General features: G+C 37.1%; 1 protein-coding gene and 1 long non-coding RNA gene across 3 annotated transcripts; one reads left to right on the top strand and one right to left on the bottom strand.

The window, feature by feature from the left end:
* The first annotated feature begins 251 nt into the window (after nucleotides 1-251).
* LOC101166605 (uncharacterized) lies at nucleotides 252-3,942 on the top strand. The gene is made up of 6 exons (XM_078953498.1): nucleotides 252-370; nucleotides 482-814; nucleotides 891-1,241; nucleotides 2,153-2,284; nucleotides 2,374-2,411; nucleotides 2,487-3,942. Exons 1-6 carry the CDS (start codon nucleotides 328-330, stop codon nucleotides 2,607-2,609), a joined length of 1,020 nt encoding a protein of 339 aa, XP_078809624.1. The 5' UTR covers nucleotides 252-327; the 3' UTR covers nucleotides 2,610-3,942.
* Nucleotides 3,943-4,350: 408 nt separating this feature from the next.
* On the bottom strand, nucleotides 4,351-6,290 carry LOC105358366 (uncharacterized). Of its 2 annotated transcripts, none has more exons than XR_013658295.1 (4): nucleotides 6,036-6,290; nucleotides 5,111-5,255; nucleotides 4,885-4,994; nucleotides 4,351-4,795 (listed from the first exon to the last, which is right to left on the bottom strand). It is a non-coding gene; the product is annotated as an uncharacterized LOC105358366 (long non-coding RNA). The 2 variants fall into 2 exon arrangements; XR_002874375.2 differs by lacking the exon at nucleotides 6,036-6,290 and adding an exon at nucleotides 5,332-5,999.
* Between the last annotated feature and the right edge of the window lie 5,901 nt (nucleotides 6,291-12,191).

Genomic DNA, 12,191 nt, shown 5'->3' with positions numbered 1-12,191 from the left:
AATCTTATCAGTGTTAGCAGCTTAACGGTCAAAAATGCTCTAAAATCTGAGGTTTGTTCCATCAACCTTTGAGCTTGCTTTAAATTATTGTTGGAAAACGTTAACTAAAACATTGAACAAAGACTCTCTTTTGATTACTGTTTAATGTGTTTAGGCTGAAAAAGGCTGGTATTATTTCCATTGTGGTTAACAGTGAATCGTCAGCATGCAGAAAGTCCAATCAGGTTGTTTTATATGTGATCCCGCCCCTTTTCCATCATTACATTTAGATCGCTCAGGCTAAGACTTTCTTTTATTTCTCTGCAGCCACCAGTAGACCAATACAAAATGATGATTCTGTTTTATGTACTTTTCATTATTACAAATGGATGTAAGTACTTTTTGGAATTTGCAGTGTTTTTATGAAATAAATAAGCACAACTGTTGGTAATCTATACCTAAGTTTATTAATAATGAGGGATTTTTAAAACCTTTTTTTCAGATTGTGCGAATGAATATCATTTCACGACAAAGACGGTTCCTGTTGGAGAAGATGTTAAACTGACGTGCACTCGCCAGACGGATGTTCTCTACAGAGAGAACTTATTTTGGATCAGGATTGTTTCTGGGAAAAAGCCTGAACTTCTGGGAGGAACAATGAACTTTGACTTTGACGATGAAATCAGGAAATCTCACATTACAGCAAAGCAAGAACCTGGGTCCTTTGTTCTGGAAATAAATGGAGCCATGGAAAGTGATGATGGTGTTTATTACTGCATTAAAGTTCAAAACCTGGATTTGACATTTTTGACTGGAACATTTCTGAGTGTCAAAGGTAAGAACATTACCATTTTAAAAATTACTAATATTTACTGATTATTTTTCTATAATTATTACTCTATATTTTCTAGGCAGAGAACCACACATTGTTGCTGTCACTGAGAGGTTTTTATCTGATCAAGTCTATCCAGAAGACCCCATCACTCTAGAGTGTTCAGTCCTCTCCAGCTCTGACCATGAAACCTGTGCAGCAGAACAGAGAGTGTTCTGGTTCAAAACCCAATCAAACAAATCTCATCCTCATGTTATTTATGCTCATGGAAACAGTTCTGATGAATGTTTGAGGACTCCTGAAGCTCCCTCTGTGCAGAAATGTGTCTACAGCTTTAACAAGAATTTCATCTCCTCTGATGCTGGGACTTACTACTGTGCTGTGGCTGCATGTGGAGAGATTTTTTATGGAAATGGAACAACATTGACCGGTATGTGTTTTTTTTCTCTTTTTTTTCTCTTTACAATAGGTTTTTTTTTTATAATGTAATATTAGGGCCACCATTAAAAAAATACAATATGGTACTTCCGGTCTTTGACTGCTGCGGGCCATAAAAAAGTTGTGAAATTATTAGGAATAATTCAGTGTTATGAGGAAGACGCCATGCTCTTTTAAAAAAGAAAGTTGGGGGTGTAAGCCTCCATCCACATTACTTGCTGACTAAATTCATCAATGTAGCCGTTAATGGTGAAGCCATAAGGCTTTAGTTTACCATAAGAATTCATGAGCCATAATGTATTTGGATCTCTGTATGGGGCGGATCGGGAATCCACTACTTATGGTTCAAGAATCTTTTTCTGAAAAGGCTCAGTTTCCTGCAAATTAGTCACAATACCCTTATTCTAATAAAAAGTCGATGAGGACTCACTAAAAGATTTGGTATTTCCTTGTTTGTGAAACCAAAGTTAAAGTAACCGCTTAGAATGCGCTTTACGTCTCTAATTCTGAACACAATATTGTTTTGTTGTTGTTTCTGCTTTTCAAAGTAAACAGCCTTTTGTATCACAAATGTATGACTTTAATCTTGTAATCTTGTCTCAACTTATAACTTGTAACTTTATTTTTGTTAAGTATTAACATTTTTATTCATAAATCTAGGTGTTTAATTTAATAAAATTGACTTTTTTGTCATAATTTTAGAACTTAATTTTTAAATTAAGAATTTTATCTCATTATTTTACAACTTAATTCTTCTAAATGTTTTTGATTTTTTTAATTTTTTGGGTGGCCTAAATATTTCATCGTAGGTTTTAAGAAAAAGGGCAACATCCAAAACTATTTATTTTTTCAACTTTCCTAAACCATTTACAGTCATTAACTGTGTTTTTTTTGTTTTTTCAGAACTCCAGATGTGGGATTTACAAAAAGCCAACACTGTTCTACTTGTCTTGTTTGCAACATTGTCTGCCAGCATCTTTGTCATAATTTTCTTAATTTATAAAATGAAGAGAAAAGCAGGCACTACTTCCAATGGTGAAATATTTTTCATTATTTTTATTTATTATCAGCTGTTTAAACTTAAATTGTTTTTTAAAGCTATCTCTTTCTTGCTCTGGAAGTAGATGGCTTACACTCCTCTGATGACCGGAAACACGAAAAGGTAAAATGAAGCCAAAAATCCAACTACAATCTTTAATTGTCAAATATGTGATTTTAGTGACTGTGTTTTTCTCAGAATAAAGAAGATTCACTGACATATTCAACACCAACCTTCACTCAAAGGAAAGCTGGCAAAGCGAAAAGAAAGCAGAAAACACCTCAGGAGACCTTTTATTCTGATATCAAAAATCTGGGATAGATTAGTTTCTTCTTTGCCTTTTGGCTTCTCCCTTTAGGGGTTACCACAGCGAACCCTGCCCCCATCGAACCCTTTCCTCTGCTTCCTTCTCATTCATACCAGTCTCCTTGACTAATTTGATCAACTGTCTCTGGTCTTTTTCTAGGTCTCTTTCCTGTTATTTCCACCTCAACCATAATTATTACCAAAATAATCACTATTCTTCCTCTCAACATGTCCCAACCATCTCAATCTGTTTCCCTGAATTTTTCTCCAAAATATTTACATGGAGCTGTTCCTCTGGTTGATTCATTCCTGATTCCATCTATTCTTGTCAGTCCCAAAGAGAACTTTAACATCTTCCTTTCTGCTACTGCCAGCTCAGGCTCCTGCCTCATTCTTAGTCTCTAAACAAACAACATGGCTGCTCTGACTACATCTTCCATGCCTTTATTTTCCTTCTTGATGACAAGAGTGTCAACAAGAATGACATTCTTGTAACACACCACACCTGTAACATTTCTCCACCTGTTCTAACTTGCCTGAACACACCTCTTCACCTCTTTTATGCACTCTCTGGACTGTTGACCCGATGTACTTAAAAGGCCTCCACCTTCTTCAACTCTGCTCCACGTCACCATTCCACTGGAGGTTTTCCCATTTTTACACATATACTCTGACAAGGTGCAGCAGACCAAACCTCCACCTCTCTAGATATTCCTCCACCTGCTCCATGCTCTAACTACAGATCACAATGTCATCTGCAAACATCATGGTCAACAGAAATTCCTGTCTAACGTCATCTGTCAGTCTGTCCATCACCACGGCAAACAAGAAGGAGTTCAAAGTTCAAAGTCCCACCTCTACCTTTACCGCCTCTGATACACTCCACTCCACTGTATTCCAGGTCCCATACATGTCCTGACAACTCCAACTTACTTCTCTGCCACTCTTGACTTCCTTTTCTGACTTTCTTTGTATTTTAACAGGAGTTGTGTTGCTCACAAATGCCCACATCTAACCCGTTCTTCCTTAAAAATTAACATCTTTGTTCTTCTCCTCCATTCTCCGAGATTTAATAACCATATCCTGAAGTTTAATAATCCGTTTTAAATGATGCAATTTCAGTTTTAGTCATTTAATAATGAATAAGACGGTTACTTACACAAAAATGATGAAATAATTACATTTTGGACAAAATTTTAAGAAGTTTGAATTTTGTGAGATCCATAATCTGAACAAATCTAGAATGTGTTTGATGCATAAAAAACTGTTCTCATAAACTGTGTAAGAGGAATAATTGCATATTTCAAATAAAGAGACCTATAAATGATGTGTAATTATTTTGCCATTATTTATTTATTTCTGTTATTAAAGGATTCTACTTGGTTACATAGTCATATGCAAAGGTTATTTATTACACTGCAAAAAACCACCATCTTAATTCTAGAAAAAAGTAATTGTTTTTAGTAGAAATTGACTAGAAATAAGTCAAATTATCTGCCAGTGCAGCTAGTAAATTTTACTTAACAAGATGTCTTGATTTAAGTAAAAATATCTAAGCCATAGTAAATTGGTTAAATCTTGAAATTAGGCAAAAACACTTATTTTAAGCAGTAATTTAAGACAAAAAAACTAGAAACTAGGATATAGGAGCTTGATTAAAATGTATTGCCCACTAAAATTCAGAAAATAAATCTTGAAACAAGCAGTTGCAAAAAATATTTTTTCTTGTTTCAATACTAAAAAGAATGAAAACAAATTCACTTTTCGATTCTTTTATTCAACTTACAAACTGAGATTTGTGTTACAAATGTACCCAAATTTTCTAGGAAAACAACAGTTTCTTTAACCACACAATTAGAATACTCATCTAAAGAACAGACATAAACATTAAACTGCAAAAGCAGTTAATCTTCCAACAAATTCTTTACTTTAATGCTCTTTCATGTGGTGGTGATGTCCCGCTTGTGAATAGGATCCTGAAGGATCTGTCTGAATGACAGAAGGGTGGCCACGCATTTTGTGTAGGTCAGATGTAGTGTGTAATAATATGCCATTTAGTAAATCAGACCCTGGTGAAGCTTTTCTTTTTCAAACGTAACTGGCATCAAACCAATAGCAACGATTCATCTACAGCCATCGAACACCAAGACTGGACTTGAAAGGCCTTTCTTCTGGATGAAGACGTTTGGATCTTCTGTTGACTATAAAGCAGAAAAAAACGTTTTTACTTTAGTATCTCCAATGTAGTAATTTCTTTATGTATCTGTTTAGGGCAAAAATAAAAATTTACCTCCTGAACATGCAGTAAACCTTCACTAGCACACCCCAGTTTCTTTGATGGAGGTGCCACTGGGGGAAAGAGAATGGGAAGGGCCTTCACCAGAGCAAAGTTGGCTTCCACTGAAACACAATAAATTGAATTGTACTTCTTGAAGAAGAAACACATAGAACAAAGTGTTTTTTGAGAAGAAGCATTCACGCATCTAACTACATGTATCAAAAAGGCATAAACTTACTTTTATCCCTGTTGATTGGTGGCTTTATTGCCTTCTTTGCCTTCCGTAAAATGACCCTGGCGCAGCAATCCTCCCATCTCATTCTGACTTCCTCGAAGAATTCATCATTGTGGGGAGCAAGGACTCTATGCATTTCTCCAAGCACCTGCAATGACAAACCAAGTAGTGAAAAATATATAGACATTTAAAATTTTACTTTATGCTTTTTACATAATACTTACATGATGCAATTCTCTGGATAAACATCCACGATGGATGAAGCTCTGGTATCTTCTCTTATGACCTGAAACTCCAGATAAAAAAACTAGTATACATCAGCTACGTTGGGCTTCTACTTTTTGTACATTTCCTGCAGAGTTTTATAATGCCTGGTTTGTACTTGCATACTATCCTTATTCACTAGAAGTGATCACAAATTGTGTTTTAATTTCTGCCAACAATAGTAACTCACAAACTTAAAAATGTTAAAATCACAATTTTTAATAACAGCAAGTTTTCATTCAAACATTAAGATCATCAAGCATACATGACAAACTGGCCGATTTGGGTGGGAAACTGCCCAATCTGGCAACCTAGCATAAAACTGAGTTACAGTTGAACAGTATTGGGCTAGCAATAACTCAAGTTAGCTTACTACAGTAGCATACTTCTTAAACACTGAAATACATTTTAACTAAACAAAAATTAAATTTGACACGTTTAAACAGAACCAAAAATATCCTTAATTGTATTTTAAAGTATATTTATGAAATATACAGCATACTTACAAAAAAGTGACGAAGTAGCTAACATAGTGCTAGCGCAAGCTAGCTAGTTGCTCCGTTAGCCTGCTTCTCAAGATGTTTAAACCCACTTTATAATCTTTACCAGCTGCGTGGGGCGTAATGGTGATTTATTCTATGTCATATAATTTAATATAGCTTACCTCCTTTTATCTTGTCCACCGAATATTATATTCCTAATTTGTTTTTCCTGTTCGTCCTCGTCATGTTCTGGATCATCAGATGTACGTCGCAAAAATGACAAGATGGCGCTGGGTCGGTCACAATATGAAAATTCTCAAAGGGTATCCCAAAAATGCAATAAATATAATTATTTTTTTGTGTTACACATCATTATGAAAATACATAAGTTATAAAACAGCATATAACGTGATTGCTCTACCAGTTTAGCTTAAGCAAGTCTTCTGAACATATTAATCCCCCTTCATCTGGTCACAATGGACTTTTCCATTCTTGCTCGTGCCCGCCGGAATGTTCCACTAAAAAATTACGACAATTCATGAAAAAGACATATTTTAAAAGATCAACTATTCTACTTAAACTTGGTTTGATACAACAAATAATTGATTTGATTAAGGAAGATAATCATTGTCTGATTTGTACAATTTTCGATTCAAAATAGATCTTTGCACAAAATCTTGAGTAGGTATTGCCCAAACCAAGCGCGGTGGAATTATGATTGCGTCATCTGTGGATTGCAAAGTACTGTTTATAATTTCAATTTAATTCAGGTAATTATGCTGTTAGAGTGAAGTGGCTTGTTCTCAATATTAACAAATATGTATGTGAAAGGTCTCTAATTATCATTTCTGCACATAAATCAATACTTACTTTTGGACTTACACAAAAGATTTTGTGGTAAACAATGTATTGTTGACAATACAGACAACATTGTATTGAAGACAGGTTTATGAAACACTGTTTTAACAGAGACCTTCTTGCTTATGAAATAGCTATACCTAATCTTGTTTACGTTTATAAATGCTGAAAACATGCTTGGTTATCATCGTTTCAAAATCAGTATTTTGATTAAATATAATATTGATGATGATGTTGCAGTAAAAAACAAAAAATATGTATATCTATTGTTTATCCTATTAATATTGGATGAGCTCTTAAACATCAGTATTCAAATACATTTTTGGATATCAGATAATGTGGTATCATCTAAAATGAACTAAAATTAAGACCTTACCCTGTGCTTAAATCAGGCCTGCAGTATTTTTTCTTGTTTTGCATGAAGAATGATTAATTTTTAAATTTACAAACTGATAAAGAAAGGTAATGCTTATTTTTTTCTTAAAACAAGTTTAATAAACTTAAATTAGGACATTTCCTGTCCTTAAATCAGGCTTGCAGTGTTTTTTTCTTGTTTTGCATGTAAAATGACTAGTTTCTAGATTTACAAACTGATCAAGCCAGGTAATGCATATTTTTCTTAAAACAAGTTTAATAATCTTACACATGCTGCTGTTTTTATCTAAAATCAAGATCAATAAGATTTTACAGCTAGTTTTAAGTTTAATAATCTTAGGTAGATTGACAAAATTTGCAGTGTAAAAGAGAAGAAAAATACAATATTAGGGAAAAATGGAATTTCTTATCAATAAAGCATGTACAAACAAAAAAATGTTCTGTGTTTCAAGATGTGAAGTAAAGTTGTGGAACAGAACCAGTTTAAGAATAAATACAGGAATATGATTATTGATTAATATGTACATATATAAAACAAAACATTAGATTAAAATTATAATGTGTTATTCATTTTGGTGCTTTTGGAAATGAGATTTACATGGGTGTACATGTATAACTGTAACTGAATGTATTCTCAGCTATAGGGCCCTGAACTTTGATAGCTGGAGTACTGGGTTTAGGAATAAAATGGCATAAGGTACAGGGGTGAGAATTCATAAGATCCTTCTTTTTCTCACTCTCGAATTTTGTCTTATTTTGCTATGTTTTCACATTTCTGAAATAAATATTTTTGAACTGAATAAATATTTTGTATTTACTGCTCACAAATTGACAAACTAAAAAAATGACTTTAGTTAAAAGTTCAATTTAATTTTTTTGTTTTTATGTTATGGGAATACATAACAAAGGCCTAAGAAAAGAATAGCTCTGATGAAATATGTCCAACATGTAACCCTAAAAATTATATTTTAACATGTCTTTTTCAAACTTATTAAAAAAAAAAACTCATGGTCAGTGCATATCGGTACAAAAGTATCTATGGCATCACACAGTTCCTGCAGATTTGTCGCCTGTACATCCATGATGCCAATCTCCCATTCCACCACATACCAAAGGTGATCTATTGGGTTGAGATCTGGTGACTGTGGAAGCCATTTGAGTCCAGTGAACTCATTGTCCTGTTCAAGAAACCAGTCTGAGATAATACCAGCTTTTTGACATGGCGCCTTTTCCTGCTGGAAGTTGACATCAGAAGATAATAATAATGGATTGGATTTATCTGCGCTTTTCCAGATGCTCAAAGCGCTGTGTCTATTATTCATTCACTCTTCATTCATACCTTGTGATGGTAGAGGCGTGACTGCCAGTTCGCAGCTACAGTCCCTCTGAGCATCACCAGGATCATTCATGCACAGTCATGCTGGTAGGAGTGTTAAGGGTCTTGCCCTTAACGCTTGCTCTCATAAAGGTCATAAAGAGATGGACATGGTCAGCAACAATACTCAGATACGCTGCGGTGTTGGAACCAAACCCAGTTGTTACTAAGGAGCCCAAAGTGTGCTAAGAAAATATCCCCCAGACTAGAGCCCTGCGCGGGACTGTTTTGTTCATCCTGTTTCTGACCAATTTCTGACCATTACCGCCCGCTCCCGCAACGTATGCGTTACATTCCCGCCCGCACCCACAATATGTATGTCCACTCCCGCCCGCACCCGCAAAACCTCTAAAAATGTATTTCCGCACAATAATAGAGATGCATTGATTTTATGTCTTCTCCCGTCCCGCAGGGGAAAAAAAACACGTATGTTTTTTGTGCCGGACACACGCTGCAGCAACGCTACAACAGAGGCAGAGACACGTGATAAGACGTACTCTGCACTTTTATTTTGACACGCTAAACATTGTACATCACAGAGGTGTTATCATCATCCTCTCCCCTTCCCACACTCATGGTGCTAAAAAGAAGTAAACACAACCTAAAGAAAAGTAAACAAAACATGAACAAATAACAAAGGGTGAAACAACATAACTGCCTGATGAAAGGACCCGTAGGCAAAAAGAAACACCCGTGCTCAACCCTATTTGAGCTGAGTTCTTCCTCAGCCTGTGGAACTCTGACAGCAGACCAAACGTGCACGTGACCGACGCAACAATACAACAAAATAATATGATATGACCTGCATGAAAACTGTGATATTTTCTAAACATAACAATAAACATGAATTATGACATGAGCAACGTCCTCTCTGCCCGCAACACTCTCTGGTTGCTATATTTATAACATTTAAAAATGCCTTCAAAATAAGTGCATGGAAATCCGACTCACCACAATGCTGAATGGTTGGAGGGAATCTCCCGTTGGGATAAATCCGTATTTTAAGTAGGACTCCTGATACTGTCTATTAAATGTAGCTTTCTTTTTTTGCAAGCGGAAGGCTCCTCTTCTGTCTCCTGGCTGGGCCTTTTCCACTTAGCAAAGAAACTTTCCAGACGTTTGTTTTTTATTCATTTAGCTAGTTCCTGGGTTTTATTTTTAGCGGTATCCTATCACGTGACCGTGAAGAGCGAATTGGCCTGCGTCAAGAGTAACATAGACGGATGTAACAGAGAAACGGGCAATTTTTCTAAATAAAACGTCTTTCAGATTCTGAAATAAATAAAACGGAAGTAATGTAAGTTATTTTATTTTTTTCTGTGCGGCCCGTAACCAAATGACCCACCGACCGGTACCAGTCCGCGGCCCAGGGGTTGGACCGCTGCTGTAAAAACTTCATTTGAGGTTCTTTTCTACATCATCTATTGACATCTTCTCCATCATGTCGCAAGGCAACCCCCCTAATCCCGCGGTGTTTGTTTTTAGCTGCCCACTCCCGCCCGGAGCAAAATTCAAGCCACCCGTGCCCGCGAGATTTGGGTTGGGCCCCGCGGGACCCGGCGGGACCAAAATCCCAATGCAGCCCTCTACCCCACACCATTACATCACCACCAACAGCATGAACTATTGATAAAAGGCAGGATGGATGCATTCTTTCATGTCATTAAGACCAAATTCTGACCCTACCATCTAAATGTTCACGTTCTACTCATCAGACCAGACAACATCTTTACAATCTTCCATTGTCCAGTTTTGGTGAGTTTGTGTCAATTGTAGTTTACTGTTTTTAGCTGACAGGAGTGGCACTCGGTGTTTACTCCTGCTGCTGTAGTCCCTCTGCATCAAGGTTGGATGTGTTGTACATTCAGAGATGCTATTCTGCAGACCACAGTTATAACTGTGTGTGGTTCTTTGAGTTCCTGTTGCCTTTCAATCAGCTGGAACCAGTCTGGACATTCTCCTCTGACCTCTAGCATCAACAAGACATTTCAGGCCACAGAACTCACTCACTCCCTGCATATTTTGTCTTTTCCAGACCATCCTCTGTAAACCCTAGAGATGGTTGTGTGTGAAAATCCCCGTAGATCAGCAGGTTCTGAAAAACTCAAACCAGCCCGTCTTGCACCAACAATCATAAAACATTGCTAGTTACTTCAATCCCCTTTTATGCTCATTCTGATGCTCGGTTTGAACTGCAGCAGATCGTCTTGCCCATGTCTACAAACCTAAATGCATTGAGGGGATGCCATATGATTGGCTGTTTAGAAATTTGTGTTAACGGATTGGAGAGGTGTGCTTAATAAAATGGCCAGTGACTGTAGATGCTATGTCGGTGATGCCACTGGAAGAATAAGTAACTGCTAATTAGACAGTTCTGCTTCCTGATTCACCTCCCTCTTCACCACAATGGAATGACACTACCGCATGACAGCAGATGCTGCACCAACCCACCTGTCAATCACTCAAAGAGAAGATCTCAAGATACTTTAACTCCTCCACCTGGGGCAGGTGTGGTAAACATCCCACATCAGTAACTTCTAAGATTGCCTTTTACTGTGCATGTTATAAAGCACCACTACTAGAGGATCTCCCAGCTTGCCTGCAATTAACAAATTTACGCATACTGGTGGTGCTGTAGAAACTGTGGTACAAACAGACTTAGATGTGCTAAAAATATGGTTGAAGCCATGTTACAAATTCGGTTTAACACCATAAAACCTGAAATCATGAATGAGTTGTTGGCTGTTACAGCACCTTAAGCCTTAGTCACGTTCAGGCATACAGGGAGTTGACCCGTACGGGGGCTGCAGGTTTTTGGGTTATTCCATTCAGGCTTGTGGGGCCACCTTAAGGCATGTCATCAAACTGGAACGTACCATTGACACGCGTCTGGTAAATGTATTGTAAAGTATTTGTAAGGCTAATGTAAGTTGCACACGTTTATGACGAATGTCGTATGGTGCCCTTAAACCACACTAGTCACATCAGTAGCTTACCATCACCAAGTATGAAGAATGAATGAATAATGGTCACAGTGTAAGCGCTTTGACCGTCTGGAAAAGTATAGATAAATCCAATTATTAATGATAAACATTATTATTTCTCACCGGCTGACCCAAATCCTGCACGCACAGGATGTGCATATGATACGTAAATGCTCGTAGGATGTCCGCACAAACTACACTCTGATTGTCTAATTTCCTCATTTTTAACAGTCAGACTTCAGAAAAGTGGCGCAGAAGGATTTAAAATTCCACTGCACTTATTGCTTGAACAGAACAAACGGGCCCCTTGCATTGTGGGCAGGGCTTGGGGGGGAGGGGGGGGGGGGGTTGAAAAAGGAAAAACCATATGCCGTGCCTGCATCTCCCCTATTTCTCCCACCCTTACATGTTGTATAAGTGTTTACTAAAACACGTCGCCGGTAGCATGCCTGTAAAAAATGTGCATGAATACTTTTGCTCTAAGGACTCACTGAGAGGACAGGTTTCCCCCTTTTTTCATCCTCCGACAGTCCGTATCCACACATGAAATCCACCCAATAACCCAGGGCAGTTGTGACTGCAAAAATGTTTCAAAATGTCTTACTGGCTTTCAATACAATACTGGCGTTAACTACAAAAATATAATATAGAGTACAAAACAGATCTCAGCTGCTTTTAGTTCAGGGAACAATCAAAAAAGGACCTTAACCTGAATAACAACAAATAACGTTTCCTTGACTGTGTGC

Source organism: Oryzias latipes, chromosome 10 (genome assembly GCF_053564925.1).
Source record: "Oryzias latipes strain Hd-rR chromosome 10, Olatipes_Hd-rR_3.1".
Taxonomy (NCBI): Eukaryota; Metazoa; Chordata; class Actinopteri; order Beloniformes; family Adrianichthyidae; genus Oryzias; species Oryzias latipes.
The sequence above is the reverse complement of the archived record's forward strand: the minus strand, read 5'-3'. Positions and strand labels throughout refer to the sequence as shown.